Source organism: Coturnix japonica, chromosome 9 (genome assembly GCF_001577835.2).
Source record: "Coturnix japonica isolate 7356 chromosome 9, Coturnix japonica 2.1, whole genome shotgun sequence".
Taxonomy (NCBI): domain Eukaryota; kingdom Metazoa; phylum Chordata; class Aves; order Galliformes; family Phasianidae; genus Coturnix; species Coturnix japonica.
This window is the reverse complement of record NC_029524.1, coordinates 14,146,849-14,168,277: the sequence shown is the minus strand read 5'-3', so window position 1 is coordinate 14,168,277 and position 21,429 is coordinate 14,146,849. Positions and strand designations below refer to the sequence as shown.

General features: G+C 41.6%; 2 protein-coding genes across 2 annotated transcripts; both read right to left on the bottom strand.

Moving 5' to 3' along the window:
* Nucleotides 1-1,670: 1,670 nt before the first annotated feature.
* On the bottom strand, nt 1,671-8,837 carry FETUB (fetuin B). Its single transcript, XM_015871942.2, has 7 exons — nt 8,504-8,837; nt 6,373-6,483; nt 5,306-5,393; nt 4,631-4,797; nt 3,642-3,755; nt 2,669-2,758; nt 1,671-2,209 (listed from the first exon to the last, which is right to left on the bottom strand). The coding sequence occupies exons 1-7, from the start codon at nt 8,723-8,725 to the stop codon at nt 1,781-1,783; spliced, it is 1,221 nt and encodes a 406-aa protein (XP_015727428.1). The 5' UTR covers nt 8,726-8,837; the 3' UTR covers nt 1,671-1,780.
* Nucleotides 8,838-14,103: 5,266 nt separating this feature from the next.
* Nucleotides 14,104-20,447, bottom strand: AHSG (alpha 2-HS glycoprotein). The gene is made up of 7 exons (XM_015871934.2): nt 20,162-20,447; nt 18,667-18,777; nt 17,394-17,478; nt 16,461-16,624; nt 16,051-16,164; nt 15,215-15,295; nt 14,104-14,732 (listed from the first exon to the last, which is right to left on the bottom strand). The coding sequence occupies exons 1-7, from the start codon at nt 20,363-20,365 to the stop codon at nt 14,457-14,459; spliced, it is 1,035 nt and encodes a 344-aa protein (XP_015727420.1). The 5' UTR covers nt 20,366-20,447; the 3' UTR covers nt 14,104-14,456.
* Nucleotides 20,448-21,429: the final 982 nt, after the last annotated feature.

The window sequence follows — 21,429 nt, the reverse complement described above, 5'->3', positions numbered from 1 at the left end:
GACTGTAGTAACTTTCAAAAGACTTTTAAAAACCTGATAGTATTGTAGTATTTACTAAAATAATGCAGTGCCTACTAATGTTCACAGGATATGCCAGTGTTTGCATGTTTGACTTTGAAGGTTTTATTTTACTTATTTTTTTGTAAGAAACATTAAGAAATATTATGGATAATCACCCTTAACCCTCATTAAATTAATCTTTATTGAATAAAACCCCAACTTTTTGCGTGTCTGAGAAATCACATTCAAAAATGCCCAGAGCCAAGGCAGTGGCTTTCTTTGAAGGTTTGGTGGCGTATGAGCCCATTGTGTGATCTTACAATATGAGATCTGGATTGATTTAAAATGGAAAAAAAGCAGTATGCCTGTATGTAATGATGTGTACTTCTGGAACTTGTGGCCACAGAAAGATGGGGAGGTGAACAGTATGAGTAAGGTTAGAAGTGGTTTAGAAAAGTTCGTGGGCAATGGGGCTTAAAGTAGATACTGAGACTAAGCAGAGATGTACTCCTGAATATCCCCAGTACAACAATTCTGGACACTAGAAGGGCACAAGTGATGGATTGCAGAAAGGAGGCAGGCCCACAGGCTTCTCCTAACCACAATTGTTTTCCTACAGTGAGACATGAATACTGGGCTGGAAGAAACAATCCTGGGATGCAGTCGGACATTTCTTTTGTTTAAACTTTTATAATGTTTCATTCTAATAATTCCAAATTTGTTCTGAAAAAAAAAAAAAAAAGGTAAAATAAATGCCATGTAAATAATCAATGGCATCTGAAACACTTCTCCCCAGTTATAAATAATATTCACATCAATGCTGTGTTTCATATCCCACTCCCATTCATTACTTATGGTACTGTTTCATTTTTCAAATGGGCAGTCATATTGAAGAAAGGTATCAAATAAGGACATTTATAACATAATTCCCTTAGTCATCTATTGTTTGCAGATTCTTTGTTCTTTGGTTTTCTTTTAGTTCTGTGTTGTTCGTTGTGACACTGATCATTTTCTGGACAGAGGCTTATGTATTTTTTATGGGTGAAACAGAAACACTGTGAGTAAAGAGTATAAAATGAACAGTTCCTGCAAGATTAACTGCAGGAGTAAAAGTAAGGTTCTGTTCCCACTATAGAGTTTTATCCTCAGTTGTTGGGGGAAGTGACAAATTGGGTTAATTATAAGGTTTTACCATGTAAGTGTAGTATAATGTAATATTAAATAGCATTTATGTGGGTGTCATACTATTTAGGTTAATTGTGAGAGGTTAACACATGAAGTAATAAAAAAGAAAACAACTAATGCTAAACAGTGTTGAAATCCTCTTCCCCATTTGTACAACATGACACGGAACGTCTTAGTAAGGGCCCTGGGAACATCCCCTCTCCCAGCAGTTTGGCTGCCAGGGCTCAGGTCTGGCTGAGCAGCAGCACAGCTGGGGCTGCACCCCTTTATCCTCAATGAGTTTGGGGTGAGAGCAGCACTGCACGGAGGCCACAGCCAGGGCCATCTCAGCCCTGTAATGGCTTTTTGCTCTTCTTTTTGCTCTTTTTTTCTTCCATGTTTTAACTGATGGTAAGAATTTAAGAATTAAGAGTCCAAGTACCCCACTTATGTTTCTGTTTGTAGTCTATTCTTGTGCTTTCTTGAAACAGAGAACTCAAAAGATAAATACTTTAATATGTGATTTATTTGTTTAAAGGTGGTACACAAATGGGAAGACCGCCTTGTCACTGTGGCTATTATTTTGTTGCAGGTAGTTGAGGTGACTGGGTGCTGACTAGACTTTGGCAGGCTTTCTAGTAAGCAAAGGATGTAGGATGGCATCTGTCTGCTTTGCTTCTCCTGGGCATGAGTCTGATAGAGAAAGTTCTGCAGGGAAAGGGAGGATAACTGGTCCAGTGATTGGTTCGGTCAAGCCTGGTTTGTCTGCTTGAGTCTTTTCTCCATCAGGAGCTGGTGGAGTAGACATACATTCTATAGGCTTAGGTGGAACTGGCTTGCTATCTTCATGCTCATTTTGGCTTTCTGTTAGTTTATGAAATGAGATGTCCTCAGTTGTAGGAGGAAGAATTTTGACACAGCCCTTTGTTTTTTCTAGATGTAGGGAGAAAGGTTTGGTTTCTGCAGGGGAAGCTTGTTGATCATTCTGGTTGGATTCATCAGATCTCTGATTAGTTTGGAGTTTTCCTTCTTCAGTGACAGGATTCTAAAAAAAAAAAAAAAAGCAACAAATATCACATTTACTGAAGCTGTTACAATTTTTTTCCCATGTGAAGAAGATCACTCTCCATCTACAATTCTGGTTTGTAAAGACCAGCTGCAGAACAGAGCCATGAGGGTCAGACAAATGGAACTTCCTCTTAAGCCGGTGCATGAATCCTGGGTAACAACACTTTACCTTCTTTTTGTTATTATTGTTTCTTTGTAGATCATGTTGAGCACAGTCTGTGATAGACTCTGTACTTGCTCTCTTGCCTTTTTATCCATCTAGCAACAGTCTGCTTTATCACAAGAGAGATTTCTTCCTGACTTGGCCTTATCACTTTCTTGAATTCCGTATCTTTGTGCATTAGAAAATTTGAAAATGTTTGGGCTTTCGGGAGTTCAATCCTTGTGTTGTAAAGGAGCATTACTCCTGCAATAATAAGATTAGATTAAGAAATACCTGTGGGCTGTAGATCTCACAGGATATTGTGACGCTCTGCTTGTGTTCCATGTCACTGTTTACTACAGAGCCTTTGCAGAAACCCATTTGCTGGAAGAAGAAAATGCAAGTGTTATTTTCATATTGTAGTGCTGATACTTAGCTCTTATCTTGTAAAATAGGTGATTATGAAAGGCTGAGTAGTTACAGCTTCTGCATGTATTTGGAGGGATAAGCAGCTTGGGCAAACTTTTATTTTGGGATTGGCAAGCTTATAAAGGAAGGCAGCGTTTTGAAAAAGGCTTTATGTTTACAAAGGAGGGTTGGGTAGCGCAATAGTAAAAATAAGCTGTCTAGTTAAGATCTGCCTACAACAGCACACATAAGTTCTGCTGCAGCAGCGTATCCCCATGGAAGCAAGGTGTGCAATAGCACACAGTGTTGTTTCTCAGGCAGAAGCAAATTCAGTTTATACAAATGAAAGAATCCACGATGAGATGTTGCTTCTAACAACTGTGTGTTGACTGGACTGCAGATAGCATGACTGGGATCTCAGTTAAAACGAGACTAGAAATGGAACATCTCATCAGTGTGCTCACTTAATCTTTAGGTTTCTTAGATGCTTTTTCCTTGGATGTTTTCCCCAACTGACTTGACTGTAGTGTGACTATACTTTTTGAGCTCTGTTTGCAATTCATTGCCTGTATCTGCTTATTTGGAAATATTAAATATGTTTCACTTTTGTAAAGCAATCGCTACCCATTTTTTTCTGGACTTACTTTTGTTTGTTTTGGTTTTCTTTGTTCATAGACTTCTAGGAAATAGTTTGGAACTCTTACTGAAATTTTTCCTGTATTCTAAAGTAGTTTGTATACATGCAAGCCAGAGCTACAACCCCTAAGAAGACATCTGTGGGCTTTGATTCTTGTCTGCAGAGAACCAAAGGATTAGGGCAAATAGTCACTGAGGAATCATAGTATCTGTTTGTACTTACAGCTGATTCAGGTGAAAGAGGCTCGCACTTGGAGATGTCAGCAACTGGGTCCCTTTTGGAGCAGGATGTCTCCTGAATTACAAACTCCACAAAATGTGCCGGCCCAATAACCCACTGTTAATAACAGACCAGTGAGGATTAGCCTTTGAGTGTCTGTCAAGGAGGAGAAAGTCCTATAGAGCTCAAAACTGATATAGAACTCCTTTTAAGTGTGGGAAGAGCAGGTAATATTTTGATATTGCTACTCAAAATGATTTTTAATTGTGCTATTTCATTGACTGATTATTTTTTTACTTACACATGCACAGTCCTATTAACTCATGGATTAGCTGTGCTTCAAACAGATTTGTTTTTCTTGATAGGTTAGTGTCCACGTAGAACTATAAATGCAAAGTCTGTTCATTGTCTCACCGATCAATTCAGGCTGCTTTAAAGAAGAGGATCACTTGTCCCATTTTTTGGGAAACACAGGTACCTCTGGGTTGGAAAACTGATTAAATATTGCACTGCAGTACTATTTAACAAAGAGCAAGATCCCCTCTGCTCTCTATACATAATGAATTTCAGACAGACTGGATATTACTCTCATAAACTGTATTTAGCCAGGAGATCACTAATTCTCTTATTCTAATATTAGTTTTAAACAAGGCTTAAAGTCATTTAGGTATCACAGATCTGTGTAAGAAGGGATGACTGTGCTTTATTAAATATAGTCTAGCAGGGAAGCATTAATCTACAGTGATAATGGAAGGAGGAGCTCATGGTGAAGCTTTCCCAGATTTTGGAATGTCAATCTTCAGTTTTACAGAAAATTCTTTTTGTAACTGATGGACTCAAAATCTTGGATCAATGCAGACCTTTATTTCCGAGGAGAAATTCTCCATGGAAGTAATCTCAGTGCTATGCATATACAGCTTCTAAACAATCTGTAAGGTGTAACAAATCGTATTTCTTCACAGCTGAAGCAAGTCATATGAGCCTTGGCTTACCTGCATTGAAGCTCTTGTGACATTGAGGACAGAAAAATAATGAGTTTGTTCACTCTCTTCATTGAACTTGGCAAGGCTTTTAACAGCAGTCTCCAGATACTTGGGCTCAGTTGGACAGTCATCAACTGGGCAGTCAGGACATACTCCCCAAATGTATCTGGGTGGAACTTTTAAATTCAAACAAAACAATGCCATTAGAGAGGAATTCTCAGAACCATAGGAACATGCTGGCAGTGTAGGTCACTCCAAACACATCAGTGCCCCCAGCCCAACCCACCTGAACTCCAGAGCTACAATGTGTTCATGGTCTCACTCTGCACTTTTGAAAATGTCATTGGATTCAGAGACACCTCAGGAAGAAGCTCAGGCTGCTGAGGGTGGGCTTGTTGCTCTTACTTGCCCTTCACAAACCCATAAAAATACTCTCTGAGAAAGAGGGAAAAAGCCCACATAGAAACCATGGGTTTCCCAGACACAAAAACAGCTCTTCTCTGCATTGCTTTGTGCTGCAGGAATGCTTTGTCCTTATGATCACTGACCTGAGAAAAATAGGTCAGGTGAAAGCTAATGGAGACACTGTGTTGCCATAATTACAACTAAAATACAAAGTAATACTAGATGGCAAAGTACTTTTCCAATCCTTTTTCAAAGTGGGTGTAATAAATAAAGACATACCTGGCTGCAAATTGCACTCATAAGTATTCAGATGAGCAATTTTTCTTGACTGATTAATGTAGATAATTGCTTTGCACTGACCATAAACCTAAAACAATGTAAACATGTAGAAACAATTAACCTTTAGCAGCCTTTGCAGTGATAGAGAGTGAGCTGTTAGTTTTCTTCTCACAGTCGTGAAATCATTTTCAAGAAGAAAATCGTGTTAATACTCAAATGGGGCTGAAGCACGTTTCTCTTCTGAATATCCCCTTTAGAAATAAAAACTCAGATCTTCCCCTGGTGTCAGCTCTGAGTTAAACTTGTTTAGTATTGTTCTGCAGGATGGCCTATGCAGGGCCACTGTACCCTGCCATCCAGTCCCTTGTATCCCTGCTTTCCCCTCCCTGCTCTGCTCATAGCAGGGAAGTAGATTGATATGAATGACCCTAAGTAAGTTTTGTGGTACAGTAATACCACCCCTGCACACCAAGAAACACTGGCTTTTTCCAGAAAATAAATGCTGACCTATTAATATTCATTTTACCTTTATGTTTGAAAGTCAAATTTACATTCTTAAATATAATCAGGACCTCTAGGACAAACCTTTCTAGCCTTCATAGAAGCCATTCTTTATTTCATATGCAGGGCTTCCTTCTAGCCAGTCTCCATTTCTTAATGTTGCTTTTCATTTGTTTGGAATAATTTTGGTCACCTGTAGTAACAGCCATACATCACTTTGTCTTTGCAGCTTATCTTGCTGGGCTTTTATTCTCTTTCTGACAGTCTATCTTTAAAACAAACTCATACAGGGCTAAATAGTGCCCTAGCACAGCTGTTTAGCTCTATCTGCTTATTAGTTCTGATCAAAAATTTTCCTTCAATTTTCATTTTATGAAATAAATCTTCCCACTCTATAAACTGACTAGAAAGTACAGCGAAGAACCTGTGAACCTTAAAATGAGGTTGATTTTTTCTTATTAAGACTCTGCTGTCTACTCAGAATGCACGTGTAGGGATTTTGTTGTCTTTAGTAGTACCTGAGTAACCCTCATGCCTGAGATTAAATATGAAAACAAAATCCTTACAGTTTTATGAGCCGGTCTGACCCTGCAGTTCTTCCACGGCCGCTTGCTGAGTACGTGGCATTCGGTATCCACTACATCCAAGATGAGATAGAAGACAGAACCAGGGATCTCCTGAGCACAAGAAGAGAACAGGTCTTATTGTAGCTGTGTACGGAACACAATAAAAAGCTTACATGTGTTAACTGCACGTTTAGACTGAGATTATGTCTTATTGAAGAGGGAGATAAAACTAAATGAATTGATTTCACTGGTTTATGGGGCAAGAATCTTGTAGATGTCTGATGCCAATGTCTGTACCATTTTGATACGGTATTTCCTGTTTCCTGTGTCTCTCTTGTACAATATCAGCTCTGCAACTCTGCTTATTATGAGCTTATTATAAAATCTACACATCTTTTTGTCTTCGTGCTTCGGTATGCATCATTCTCCTCTGGGGAAAGGATAATTTGGGGTTTATTCAGAGCTCAGCAGATCTCTGAAGGTTTCATTATCCTTCTTTTAATTTTCATAAAAAGACCACTATGCAAGGGCCTTTGATATCTGCTTGGTATTGAATAAAGGCTTGTATCTTTTCTGCTCCAACAAAGAGATCCCCCCCTCAATGCTGCTGATGCGAGTAGTGCTGTGCCACGTGTGCTGGAAAGCTTGGGAGCCAAAAGAGATTTGGCAGGGACACAGAATTGATTGCCTCTGTGGCAGGATGTTCTGGTGCAAGGGGAAGAAATGAAGTATTTTGGCATGATTTGTAATTTTGGTTAAGTGGCTGTTATTGAAGCTAATCATGAGTATCGTATATGAAAGAAGGCTCTGTCCTACTTGCGTGTAAGTTAATAGCAGATGGCTTATTAGTTTCAATTAGAGCAAAACTGAGCCACAAGTTGCTTAAGGGCAGATTAGAATTTGAAGTCATTTTGAAAATGTTTTTATCGTAAGTACTGACTAAAAAAGTGGGAGGAAGGAACTTGGACTGATTAAATACACGTATATATTTCTTGAAATTTGTGAGGTGCATTGAAGGTTATATAATATTTTTACTGTCGATGATTATCCCTGACATAGCCAACTGCTTATTATGTGCTCTGTTCCAGCAGCAGCAAGATTGTGACAAAGGGCTTAGATTGCCTAGTGTGTTATTACAGTGTCTCAGAACACCTCACTTGTAGGATAAGCTTATTAGATGCTTACACAAAATAATAGCAGTAAATCAAACTCACAAAGAAACAAAGAACAAACTGTGCCCTAATGAAATAAGATTCTGGGGAATTAAATGGCAGATCAAATCCCGAACAAGGCCCAGAATCCCTTTGAGCTGAGCGGGACTCAGTATGGGTGAAGGGAGAAGCAAGGAGATGAATAGAGAGGTTTAGAGCTGCACACAGCTTTGGTGATAGGACTGGGCCAGCACCAGCTCCACAACCAGCAGTGTGGGCTCTGGACCAACCCACAGGTGTCCTATGTGGAAACAGCTCTCAGAAGAGCTGACTCAGTGCTGTGTGCGTTTGGGCCTGGTGCAGTCATTTAAGGCTATCCCTTGCTAATGCCAGTAGCTTCATCTGTCATTACACAAAATGAACTAAGCATGCATAGGGAAATAAAACATTTGAGGATACGAAAGTGATATTCCACACCTATTCCCTGTGTAATTTTTGCACTTGAACTGTTATTGGTTTTCTTCTGGAGAATGACTCATCATGTAGAGATGTGTAAAGGAATTCCCTGGTCCCAAGCTGGTTGTGTTTCCACCTGTTAGCACTCACATCTTTTGTGCAAAATATGTGGTGGCTTATTAGCTCTTGCACTCCAACAGCTCAAGGCAGTGGGGGGAAGGTGTAATATGAAATTAAATCCAAGGAGTGGTGTTTCATATCAAATCGGAACTGATGCCTGGAGCTATTCCAGGGGCAGGCAGCAGAGAATCATGCCTGAGCTTTGCTCTCTAATTGCCCACAGTGGTGATGAAACTGTTTCTATTCATCTGTGCGTAAAGGTGACATGGCCCCTGCAGTCCTGTGAATGGAGGTTTACATTTGTCTCAGAGTATTTTGCAGTTCAAATAACTATTGCTGGGGAATACTGATAGACACGGGGCTCTTCGTGAGAGAAACAGATGTATAACAAGCAGGTAACTTACCTGAGGATGTTCTCTGACACTGAAAATGCGATAGAGGCTGAGGATGTAGCCCTCTGTTCGGTCAGCATTGATCTGGTCAAGAGCCAGGTCTGCAGCCTCCTCCACTGCAGCGTCATGGCAGGAGGGGGAGAGCAGCACGCTTGGCAGCTCTCTGGCAGGAGCAGAGGCAGCCCAGGAGCAAAGTGCCTGCGTGCCAAAGAGCACTGAAATAAGTAAAAGCATTCTGCTTAGAAAAAGCCGTGCCGCAGATCAGAATGGGAGGCTGGTACGCAGGAGCTGAGAACTGCGTGAAATAGCAGGCTTTGTAATGGAACCGTGTGTTTATAAACTTGTGTCCTCTCTTTATTACGTACTGCACATCACCTTTAAACCTATAGCTACAATTGCAAACACTAAGTCAATGATTACAAGGTTTTATGCAAGCCTTGTGGCTCCCACTGAGAGCAGAGAGCACTTTTTCCTTCTGCCTTTACAGCTCCAGTTCAGATGTGGTTGGGCAGATCACATAACTTTGACCTCATCAGAAGGCACAAGAATATACCCAGAAAGCTGCTTTCTTAAGGAACCAGCAGTGCTCAAATAAACCTGTGCGCAGGACAGTTCTGGCTCCAGCTCTGTTCTGTCAGCGATCCAGGTTTTCTCCCATGTAAAACAATGACCAAGGTCTCACTGGTTTGAGTGGAAGCAGGGTAAGAGTGGAGAGGGTGATGGATTTCACACCTGGCATTTCTGTTTGTTAAATTCTAATTGTAAACAAACATACCAACTCTTCAAGTATGTTGTCAACTTGGAACTTTGCAGGGACAGAACGGTCAGTCTGGATTCATTCTCTGAGTATTTCTACTCACTTGGCTACCTGCAAATTATTGTTGACCCTTAGCCACGGCCAAGCAAGCAAAATTCAATCCATGTCCAGGCAAGAGGCCTGTGAACAAGTGGCCCGCTCAAGCCATTACATACTTCTGTACATACATACAACCTGATAGTGTAAAAAGATGTAACAGTTTCATCATGGTGTCTGCTTTTAACCAGGAGTTTCTGTTGTCTTCATTTGGGACTTAGCAATCGCTGTAATTGCGTATAGTAGCAGAGATGTGGTAAGCTGAAATTTGTTCTTGCCCCAAAGGCGTCACTTCTTTTAGTGGAGTGCTTCAAAATGAGCTGTTGTGAAAGGCTGGGGGAAACAGACAGTAAATGAAGCAGGGCTGCCAAAACGTTACTTGGTGGATGCTCCATTACAGAATTTGTTCCCTTGCAATGCCTTGACTCCAGCCCACTTATCTTTTGTTGCCTGGATCTCTCAATTTATTGATGCTTACCAGGTATTTGATCCACAACTCTGATTTCCCTGAACCTTTCCTGTTTCATTCCATCTTCTCCTGCCATCTGACTTTGTTCTTACTGCCACATTGAGCAGAACACTTTCTGAACTTGCCATCCTTCCACATTCCTTCTGATTCCAAATAGCAGGTGCTGTTCTCTTTTTATCTCCTCTAACCTTAACTTCTGGCTGCATCTGGTTTCAGCTCCTGCCTGGCATTGCCTAGCTTTGTAATCCTGTGGGTTTAGAGGCAGGTACAATTACACGTGGACTCCCTCCCCGCATACACACAGATTTTAAGATACTTTTGCAGTTCTGTTGCCTGAGAACCAAGCTTAGAGATGGAGAACTGTCTGAAGTTGTATGCTGAGGGGGGAGTTAGGAAGAAGAAAGAAGTTGCAGACGTGAGGCTGGATATGTTAATCTCAAAGGAGAAAATCTGACAGAATAAAAACCCAAAACTTTTTAGAGAGAGTATATAATGTGAACCAGAGGAAGAACCTCATTTGATTTCATGTAACCGGTGCTTTCCTCCTCGTGCCATCTCTCCCTCTTTTTTTTTTATCAGTCTTTAAATTATTCTTTCTGTACTTTGAATCAAGAAAAATGTGCATCCAGTTGGTTGCCAGTGCACATCCCAGCTGCATGGCCCTGCCAGAATTAGTCCAGAGAATTCTTTGTGAACTGCAGCTGCTCGTCCTGTAACTGTGCCTGAGCCAGATAATTTAAGACCTCACTTTTATGCCTTGTTCAGTGTTACTGTCTTTCTTATACTGTATGGTGAAAATTGGCTCAAGGAGTCCTAGATACTCAGTATTCAGCTCCCTGGCTTCTTTCCTCTGACCACTGCTACAGCCTGCTCCAGTTTAAACCAAAGGAAGCCACTGGAGTATCATAAGCCTGTGGCAAGAGGCCTGAGGAGCAAAGAAAATTGGTCAGCAGTGTCACCAGTTTAATTATTTTAGTGCTACTCAGTGCTCTGCTTTCATTCCTTTTCAGCAACATTAAATAACACAGTCCTGATGTGACTGAGGGCTGTGACTCGGGGGGAACCCATTCATTGACTTGGTGGCTGCCCCCTTATATCGCACAGCACGTGCTCAGCTGTGCGGCTTTATTATTTCCTTCGACTTATCCCCTCACTGAATTTGGAGGTTAATTTACCAGCTAAGAGGCTGCACTGTGGTCGCTATTGATTCTCAAGTGATTTGCTGAGTACAGATGAAAAAGGGTCATGGAAAATTCAGCCTGGAGAGAATTCAGTTTGAAATGACAGTGGTGTGCCTTGTGGCTAACCTGCCAGGAGCTCCATGGTTGAGAGGGCTGTGAGCAGCTGTACACAGCTCACCTGTTGTCCTGGAGAGGTGACAACTACCATTATCTGGGGAGTACCCCAGTAGAAGTTAATAGCATTCCAGTGAGAGGCAATCCTGCGTTATTTCACCTTGAAAGAGCATCAGAAGCAGGGTAACCATTTCCTCAGTCCTTATTTTCAGTCATGGGAGGCTCTGTGATCACAGATATCTGTTGGGAGATGCCATGTACCTTTAGATCTGCATCTATAATAAGTGAGGAAGTAAGAGTGCTAGGGATGCACAGCACTGTCTCTATTTAACACTGTATAGATTGTTGGTGGTATAAAGTATCTCAGGTCATTAGTCCAGTGACATTCCAAATATTTTCCTTAGCAAGACAACAGGATCTATCACAGGGAATGTCCACAGGAAGGTGAGTGGGATTATGCATATATCCAGGAAGACCTGCAAGAGCACTGGGGCTGGAACTCTTCTAAGAAGACTTTGGTTGGTGGCAGAGATGGAAAACTCAGATAGCAGAACCAAAGGGGCACATGGCCGCTAGACTGAGTCTCCTCAAATGTCACCATTTGCTTTTCAGACTCAGGGTGCAGGCTAATGTACAGACTGTATCCTGGGGGAAAGGGATACAAGGGATGAGTGTTGAGAAACGCTGCTGTAGCCATAGTACAGGAACAGCAGAAGCAGCAATGCGGACGCACTCACATTGTTCCTTGTGCCTGGGAATGCTTCCCCTGCGGCTAAAGCATAATAACTCATTTTCTTTATCCTTACAGTGCATGGCATTTCTATGGAGATGGGTGCCAGTTAGTACTGGCTGTGTTGGTGCCTCTTATAATGAGGAATTGTTATATCCCTGACTCTGTTCTTTGTACTCTTCTTCCCACTGGAAAGGAAAAAATTTCTCTGTTCAAGTAGCTGACCTCAAAACATGGACACAGCTGGGAAATCTGTGCATGTCCAGGCAAAGCAGCACATGAAGTACATATGCACGAGCAAAACAGAGTTTGAAAATGCTGAAAAGCATTGTCAGTCAGTGAAGCAGACCTGACAAAACTATTCAGCCCGCATTTCAGAAAGGCAAGCATTTGTATTTTATATATTGCCATTTAATAGTGCTCATTGCCCGGAGAATCTATTAGTAAATGCTGAAGCTGTTACTAAGATCCGAGGCATGAATGCAGGCTATACTGAAGGGAAACAAAGTCACTGCTTCAAAACTGTTGTGGAAAATGTGTCCTTAGGAGGATGAGTGTTAAGGGGAGAAATGATGTGAAGTTATGGGCTGGAATCACAGCAGAGTGCAGAGTGATTCTGCTGTTCTTTTTTATTAATTTGAGTCAAGAAATGGGTAGTTGAACCAGGGGTAAGAGAACGTCCATGGAGTGTGGAGGCTGTGGATACTCTGCTACTTACCCTTGCTCTGTGTGGTTGTAAAATGCAAAAGAAAATGAAGCATTTCTTGAGTGCTCCTGTTGGCAGGGATCCCTTTTATAAACTTGCTGTTTCTGCCAATGAAGAATTTTCTGAGTCTGGAAAACACTGTCTTATATAACTTTGTGCTGACTCCATTATATACAAGACAATTTGTTTGGTTTGCTTAAGGCAATTCCTAGTTTCAAAAATCCAAAAGCTATGAAATCTATTTGTTCCAGACTAGTTGGAATCCGGGTCTTGTGCATCTAAAGTCATAGTGATGAGGATCTGAAGTAAACTAATGCAGACCGAAATAGTAGCCATTTCATTAATTCTTTTCTGTATCTCATGCAGTGGAGACAGGAAGGCAAATCACCACCTCAGAAATTGCATGCAGCTCAGTACTAGCAATTTTTATATCAATGCCTGCATGCTGAATGTACGAGAGTCTTACAACACCCTGCCTGCATGAACACAGTGTATTCCTCAAAGGTGGGAGCTGCTGCCTCAGAGAGGAAGGCTTGTTGGTAGTATGCTGCCATCATGTTATACTGTGGCACACAGAGTCTGGGCTGATTTTCCCTCTTTTTCCCTCTCCACATTCCCAGTATGAGTGCATAAATCATTACCTTTCCCCACTGACACAGTGTAGCAAAGCAACCTGTTGCACTGTCACCAGGAACAAATGTTAGTTATCTTACTTACTGAATACAGGGAGGTTGTAACTAGGAGAATAGAACAGATTATTTGAAACAGTTCAAAAATGACATGTGTACTTCAGGTTTTGCTGCCTGCATGGTAATTATCTTGTAGCAAGTGCTGTTCCTGCTTAAAGATTCATGACTGCCTTTGAGGCTGCTCCCTTGGGCCTGCAGAATTCCAGTCTAGCTGACAGTGAAGATCCTTCTGGCCTCTGTGTCTTATTACTTCTCCACCTAGAATAGATTTTGGCTGTAATAAGTGAGAAATACAGAGGAGATTTGGCTGTTAGGACAGTGGTAAATTGCCATCGCTGTCTGGGTCCTCTCACATGAGACACTCTGTAGTATATTTTTATTCCCTGAACTGTTATCCCTCATACACATGTGGCGTACAGTACCCCATGATCATATTGCACCTGTGTATCTGCTGGAAGGCGGAAAGGCGCATGTGCTTGGATGGAAGTATTGATGCTTTCTGTCTGTGCAGCAGTGTATGTATCCTGATTCTTTGTTCTTTTCACAGGCACCAGTGCTCTTATTATTCCTTATGTCACATCCAGAGTGTTTGAGGTTTTTCTGGTGGATACTGTAAGTAGGTACATGCTAGGAAACACTACAGGTAGAATGGGAAAAAAGGTTTTTTCCTGCCGTTTCTTTAGTGCTATTGGTGTGTGATCAAAAGAAAGGACTGACCTGATTTTCTGCAGTGCTCAGCACCCACACATCCCAGGGAAGCTGATGAGAAATGCAGAAGCTTACTGTTTTTGAAATCAAGCCCAGAATATGACTCATAATGCCATGAAGGAGATACTTGACAACTAAATGAAAAAATATACAGACAGGAGGTACCAAAGCATTTCTGTTGAACATTTTATTGTGAAGTAGTCTTTTAGATGGTGTTTCTACCACAAGTGTTGTATAGCTTGTACAGCAGCTTCATTGGAACAATTTTTGCTGTGTTTTAACTAGAGCATTCCTGTTCTTAGAGAAAACGACTGCTGTATATTGAAATCTCCTATATTTTGAAGCAGAACTTTGCAAGATCCTGGCCACAGCTGTGTTCTCTGCAGGGTGAAAGTCAGTTGGACTAAGAGTCAGGTGTTCTCAGCTGTCTGCACCTGATGTTGTTCTGTGTGCGTTGATGCTGCTGCTGCATGCTGATCCTTCAGTTAGCCGTCTTGCCATGTCTGTGACACAGCCTAGATCTTGAAATGGCGAAACTTACCAGGGCATGGTGGAGGAGGAGCCACAAAGCCAACTGGATGAGGTACTTTATCATGTTGAGCAACCACTGCAGCTGCTCTCTTTGCTACAGATTTTGCTGATACCAGGGAAGGAAATTCTGAAGAGCTGGATTCAGATGCAACAGGGTTATTGTGGGAAATGTTGAGGTTATGGTTAATGAAGCCTTGTCCAGCACTGGGTACCAGTCCTGCTGATGTATCTTGACCTGAGTGAGGGTAGATAACTCCAGGCTGGAAAATAAAAATGGTTTGTGTGTGTGTATTCGCTTACTTGGGATTTATGGTATGCATGTCATGGATGTCTTAGTAAGGCCCCTGCTTCTAACTAGAATTTGGTCAGGTTTTGCTACTTGTAGCAAAAGCTTCCAGTTGGTGAGGCCTACCATAGTAGCTCTTTTATATTTTACATCTAGGTGCCTTTCCCCTAGTTGAGCAAAATTTAGTTCCATTTGTCCTACTAGACATATGAAACTCCCATATGGTGAGGGAAACAAACTATGTCAAGCATAGATGACAGAGGTGATAATTCTGGGCACAGAAATCCATAGGATAGCCTTATCTTACTGGGTTTCTTTAGGATACAAAGTTAAATACCTAGGTTATCACAGATAGGTGATGCAGTCTGCAGTGAAAAAGGTAAACTCAGGGCAATTGCTTCAAACAGTGCTAGTAGGTTATTCTGGGAAGGAAGGAAATGCCCCGAGAGCTGGTACCTGATGTCCGTACAGCTGGCATTCTGCTGTTAAGTCCTGTGAGGGTTCTGTTACCGTTGTTGCTGTGCAGAAACCAAAAATCTGGCAAAGTAGAATATAGGGAAGAAAAAATAGTGAGAAAATAGGGAAGATCTGCATTGCATTTTTTTTATTTTATTTTTTTTAAATTTCAGTATGTTTAGAAATAGCTTCATGTCATGATTTATGTGAACAATAAAGTGCTTGCTTTTAGTCTGGTGGACTCAAAAGCCAAGCTGTTTAAATGCGTAACCAGCAAGTAAAGGGAATTCCTGTATTATTCAGGAGTGAGATTTGTTTGTCTGGATACGAGGAAGGGAAGGAATATATAGGGACCCATATAAAAGGTTCCCCACTCATTAAACCTGCCTAGGACACTTTTGGTTTTGTTTCATCAGGAAAGAACTTGGGTATGATGAAGTACAGAGTACAGTTCTTAAGAACCTATGCATGAAATTAGAGCACTCTGGTTTTGTGTTTGTGTACTGCCCGTTCCAATGGAGCTTGATTTTTCTCAGGTGCACATATTAAGGAAAGTAAATGATAGTATAAATGCTGTTTATTAAAAATATTTTGTGTTAAGGATGCTTTTGTCCTTAATCCTTTTGAAAATATATTTAAATGCATTGAGATTCAACCCACATACATCAGAGAGAAGATAAAGGGGTACTATAGCTTTAGAAAGTATTCATTGAAAAGCGTATCATAGTGGTATCCAACTCTTGCACTTTCGTTCTCACAAAGATCTATTTCTGTACAAGTGCAAGTGCATCACAGCATGACTCTGTTCATGAGGACTGATGTGCTGGCATACTTACAGACTGATCCTCAGGAAGCAGTTGACAAGCCTCCAGATTATCTTTAGCCTGTTGTGATGTGCAGTTTGTGGCAGCCACGGCAAACTCGACATTGACCATCCGCACTGGGTGATACTGATAAAACAGGAAAGATGTTTAACTGACTTTGCTCTGTTTGGAATTGCAGAGCTGCTGAGAAAAGATAAAAGGCAAACGTTGTGGCTTCGAGCTCCGCGTCTCCCACAGAAGTCAAAGAGAACCCTGTGGCTAAGATGACACAAAACACTAGGGAAATCATGGGCAATTCAGTAGGGCAATTTAAGGCAAGCTCAATCTGACTGTAAACATGGCTTGAGCAGCTGGCACTGCTTCAGTACTACAGAGGAAACATTCTGTTTACATGGAAGGGCAGACATTGTTCTAGCAGTTACCTGTTTTACTGCTCTTCCGATCTCAAGGAGCCTGAGGTAGGTGTCGGGATTTTTGCTGTTGTAGTCATTGAGGGCATTGGAAACAGTTGTTAACACGTCAGTGTCATTTAGATTTGCCAGGAGTGGACAGTCTGGGCAGACCTCACGAATATCTTCAGCTGAGTCTGCGGGAGGAACAGATTGTTTTGCTGTGATCATAAGTTGAAAGACATTACAGGCATAGTCAGTGATGCAAAACAATGTGTTTCTCTGTCTGTCCCAAATGATGCTGCAAAGAGATTTTTGCAGTGCAAGCTATAGATGGCAGTATTTCATGCAACTTGTGCTATTTGAGTCCTGAAGTCTTCATGCAAGCAAAAATGCTGTGGATTTCAATAGCATATTTTGCATATTCTTGCTCAGGGTTTAATCAGTTTTCTTTCTGGCAAAATAACCATGACACCAGTGAAAAGATGTCTCAGCTCACACGGGAAATGGTGGAAAATCTAAGATGTTTTAGTTCTTTGGAACTGTGTTTGCAATAGTGTTTTTCATTTACCCACAGGTTTTAAAGACAGTACTGAAAACATCACATACAGAGCAAAGAGATCTCATGCAGGGAATGCAGAACAGAGACTCTGCTTTCCCATGGCAGTACTGAAAATGCTGGGCACAGTAAATAAGCTGCATCTTGCACGGGGGTTCTGAAGAGCTTCTTGCTGGGGGGCTCCGACCAACAAGGAATCAAATTCTCAAGGGAAAGCCTCAGTGCCAGCCATCTCTAGATCAAATCTGGGAAGTGCTCCTGAGGCAGCCCTATCACATCTTAGCTGTTATAGTAAGGAACTGTATAGTACTTCCCAGTGTTTTAGAATTAGAAGTGGTAGGGAACTGTAAGCACTGCTAGATTAATGCTCCACCTTTAGATTCAAACGCAAAGAAGAACATCTTTACCTGCATTTGAGTGGCATTTACTAGCAAGTACTGAAAACTGTCCATTCAGTTTCTGCAGTTTAACATCACAGTCACCCTCAACTGCCTAGAGAGAGACAGAAATCAAAGGGTTATCTTGTTCAGACAAATAGGAATTCCTGAAAAGAACAACTATTATTAAATTCAAAAGAACTGATCCAGGATTGAGCATTGCTGAAAAATCAGCCTGATTGCAAAGGCCTTGGTAGGTTTGTCCTGGTGTCTGTGGTTCTGTAAAGGACTGACCTAGGTGGCAAAACTTTGGTCCAAATCTGGATCACAAAAGTATCAGAACTGCTGTGCTATCTCGAGCATAGATATTTAGTTCAGGTTCCTCTCATAAAGAGCAAAGAATGTGAATACTTATAGATTAAGACCTTCTGCAGAGCTGTTTGATAACATTCTCCCTACAATCCCAACTGGTCAGTGGCCATGGTAACTGCAGAGTGCTGCCTTGTGTGAGCTGGTTTGCAGGCAACAGCCAACAGGGAAGGAAATGTCAGAGGCAAAGGTGGGAAGGGGGAACAGTAAGAATCACCTCCCCCAGTATGGAAAATGGGATCCGAGCCCTGATGAATACAGGGGTGGATTTAGTCATGAGCACTGTGAATTGGGCCCCATTCTAGAAACAGCAGGCTTAAATTGTCAATTGCTTGCTCTGCTTTTTGCTTAGGAAGCAAAGCTGCCTGTACTCAGACAACACTTCCAATGCTTTGGTTAGGGAAAGCTTTTCACAGTTGGATCACGCTTGCATAAAAGCAAAATATTTGAGGCCAGTAAATTCCAGTGGAGCATTACTTTGAGGGCAGAGCCCTGTCCAAAGGGAATATCTCTCCTGCAGTCACTGGTGGCTAGACTTGACGTAATTTCACTGCTTCACACACCACATGCAGCCAAGGGAACGTTGTGTTTGTCCAGGTTCACAGCCTCCCATCTGCCATATGCAACAGCACAGTGTTATCTGGGCTGAGTATGGAGACCTGCACCTGGAGCACCTGAGCAAGGTCCATGGCATTCATGACATGTATGTGGAACGTTATGCTGAGAGGGATCTGTCCTCCTTGTGTAACAAGATGTGAAATCCTTCCTGACACAAAGGCAACTAAATCAGCAAGGCAGTGACTGGTGCTTATGGGCTGTTACAGTGATGTAAGCTTTGCAAGCAGAGAATTCTAACTGGTCATAAAGTGGCCTCTAACATCAACATACTGAACTTGCATTTTTATACCAAGCAAGTCATGTTTCAGATACTCACATGTTCTTCAAATGTCCTTACTGAGCAATTTGCAAGAGGTGTAGGATTAAGAATGTGACATTTGGTCTCTAATAAGTCAAGTTCAAGGAACATAATCTCATTATTTGGCCCCTGGAAGAGAAAACAAGAACCAACAAACAGAAACAGTAGTACTTCACAAAACAGCACCAGATTTTGTTCCTGGGGGCTTCCCTGTGGTCTCTTTTTTTGTTGGATAGCTGCAGGCGTGTGCTGCAGTAACCAGAGCAGCCCTTACATATAACTTGGTGAGAAACAAGAGCTGTTTTTTTAGCTGGAGTAAGTCAAGGCAGTCCCACTGACATCACACTGAGATTTTTACCAGCTAAGGAGTTGGCCATTGATTTCTGGAAGATCCAGCTTCTGTGTCACGGGTCAGGTCTCTTAAGTTAAATTAATTTTATTTTGCTGGGTAGCTTAAAATGATCAACAGCTGGTTTTGTTGATGAAAAAACTCCTTGTTTTTGTAGCAAGATACCAAATAAACTCTGCTTGCTCATTGACTCACCCCATTTACTCCATTGCAATTACACTGAATTGCACCAGCTAAGTTCCAGTATTCAAGTTATTTATGGACTGTGGGATGTTTTGTGGCTGTCCCTGAGCCTTTTCAGTTCTAGCATAAAACAGATAAATGGAGGGGCAGAAATGAAGGTCCCTAGTTCTGAATCTGACCCTGAGGTTTGGGTCATGAATGATTCTTTTTAAAGCAATTTAATCATTTTAGTGTAAAAATATTAAATAAGAGAAAAGCAGAGTCACCAGTGTTTTTGTGCAACAGCAGGGACACTTCTAATCTTATCAATGACTGCTTTATTCTCTTGTAAATGATACTGGTATCCTCTCTCTCATGTCAAGTAGTAAACAGCCCTGGAGTTTCATTTCAGTGTTGTGAGAAAATCAAAGGTTCTGAATGTGTGCATATGCTGCATTCATGTCTATTTCTACGGCCTTTCTAGAGGGCTACAATGATGTGAATAGATCTCAGTGGAAATGAGACTATAAGCCACAGTTACTTCCATTCAGCTTCCTTGTCAGCTCAATGGGATGTTAGGTAAAATTCATAGCTACTACAAAATCACTAACAGCATGGAGTTATGATAGGTATGCATTCAGCCAATAAATAGTTACCCACATCATGAGAATTATCCTTGCGGTTTTCCTCCAGATTAGCTACTAGGCTCATGAATCAGCACTTTGAATGATCTCCCCTAGCAGGCATGCTGCATTTGTAGACTAAGCCCTTTCTAGCTTTGTACAAAAATAACATTCCTCTCTCCCTCTCAGTTCTGCTCTTTGAGAGATACATTCCAGTGACCTGGATTCTCATCTACTACGTGGTGGCATTGCACCATCTCAATCAATAGAGCCATGCTGATTTACCCCAGGTGAGGATACAGCCCTTAGCAGGACTTGTTGGTCGTAGCCAAGCCTTGCCAGCTTAACACAGTGCTCTGCCTGCAAGCTCCTCACTTACCTGATGCAGCACACGGACTTGCTCAATTCTGTTTAAGGCAAACTTGTATCCGTGATGACTGTGGCCATTAATGTAATTCACAGCAAATTCAGCTGCTGCTTCAGATTCTGGGTCATCGCAGCCCAAGGGAGGCGGGGGAGCTGCAGGTACAGCTCTGTGAACTGGGAGCTGCACAAGCAGTATGAAAGCTACTAGTGCCTTCATGGCACCCAGAGAAAATCTACTCCTTTCCAAGGTGAGGATCTAGGAATACTGTTCAGGTGGTAGCTAGGCAGCTGGAACCAGGGTCTCATTTATATAGTACATACCGCAGACTTTGCATGAGCGCATGTCTGATATTTGTCCCAGTTCCAAGAAGGCATTGCAAACAACAAAAGTGAAAAGTAAATGTTAGGACATCAAGCTGACTGATTAATATTGGCCAAAGTAAATTTTATCAGGTAGGACATTGCAAAGTCTGCTAAAAAGAAGAAAACATCAGCAAAAATTTAAGGTAATTTTTAGCAACTCCTCTGCCAACTAGTTACAGTACAGGCTACAGAAAGATGATCCCTACTGTTAAACGTGTGGGGATGCTACTGCTCACAAAGCTCACATGTAAACAGGACACATTCTGTCTGGGCCCTAATCTCACCAGACACCAATGCAAACTGGGAGATCAGAACTGTGATAAATCAGAAACTGGAATTTGAACAAGTTCTAAGGACCACATCCAACAGTGAATTTAATTATATAGCAAATTTTATTACTGAATTCATTGGAATAGCAAATGAGACAGAGTTTCTAAATCTTTTGATCAGCTCTTTGTTCCTCTGATCAGTCCGGATACTTCCAGCAATTTCTGTTCAGTGATCCTGATTTTATTCTGCAAAGCAGGTGTCTTGTAGACATCTTTCTGGAATACGCTGTAAATATTGGAGGGTTTGATATAAGATCAAAAAGGGCACAAATTCATTTTAAGAAGAAAACCTAGGAGAGGAGGTCAAAACCATCCCTATCCACTTAGGCACCTATCATTATGGTTTTGTGTTGCTCAGCTGACCAAAACAAAACGAAGTGTGTTTTCCATCTAAGGTTATTTGAGTTCCATGAACTGGGTGCTGAGGTGCCTAAATTGCCAAGTCGTGGTGTGCTGGGTGAGCTCTCAGTGTACCCAGTGCACCCACTCCAGAACTCTTAAACAGTCTCCTAGCGAGTAGGAAATGAGATCCAAATCTCCCACATCCCGTGCTGTGCCTGGACTTGAAGAATGCTGATTATCTCTATGT

What these genes read in the sequence shown, in the direction of transcription:
- FETUB (XM_015871942.2), bottom strand. Translation starts at nt 8,725, where the DNA reads ATGCTTTTACTTATTTCAGTGCTCTTTGGCACGCAGGCACTTTGCTCC. An exon ending in TGAGTGCAATTTGCAGCCAG is followed by an intron (nt 4,798 to 5,305) that starts GTATGTCTTTAT and finishes TGAATTTAAAAG; the next exon opens with TTCCACCCAGATACATTTGG. An exon ending in TCACAAGAGCTTCAATGCAG is followed by an intron (nt 3,756 to 4,630) that starts GTAAGCCAAGGC and finishes TGTTATTAACAG; the next exon opens with TGGGTTATTGGGCCGGCACA.
- AHSG (XM_015871934.2), bottom strand. Translation starts at nt 20,365, where the DNA reads ATGAAGGCACTAGTAGCTTTCATACTGCTTGTGCAGCTCCCAGTTCAC. An exon ending in AAGTCCGTGTGCTGCATCAG is followed by an intron (nt 18,778 to 20,161) that starts GTAAGTGAGGAG and finishes TTTCTCTTCCAG; the next exon opens with GGGCCAAATAATGAGATTAT. An exon ending in TAAGGACATTTGAAGAACAT is followed by an intron (nt 17,479 to 18,666) that starts GTGAGTATCTGA and finishes GTCTCTCTCTAG; the next exon opens with GCAGTTGAGGGTGACTGTGA.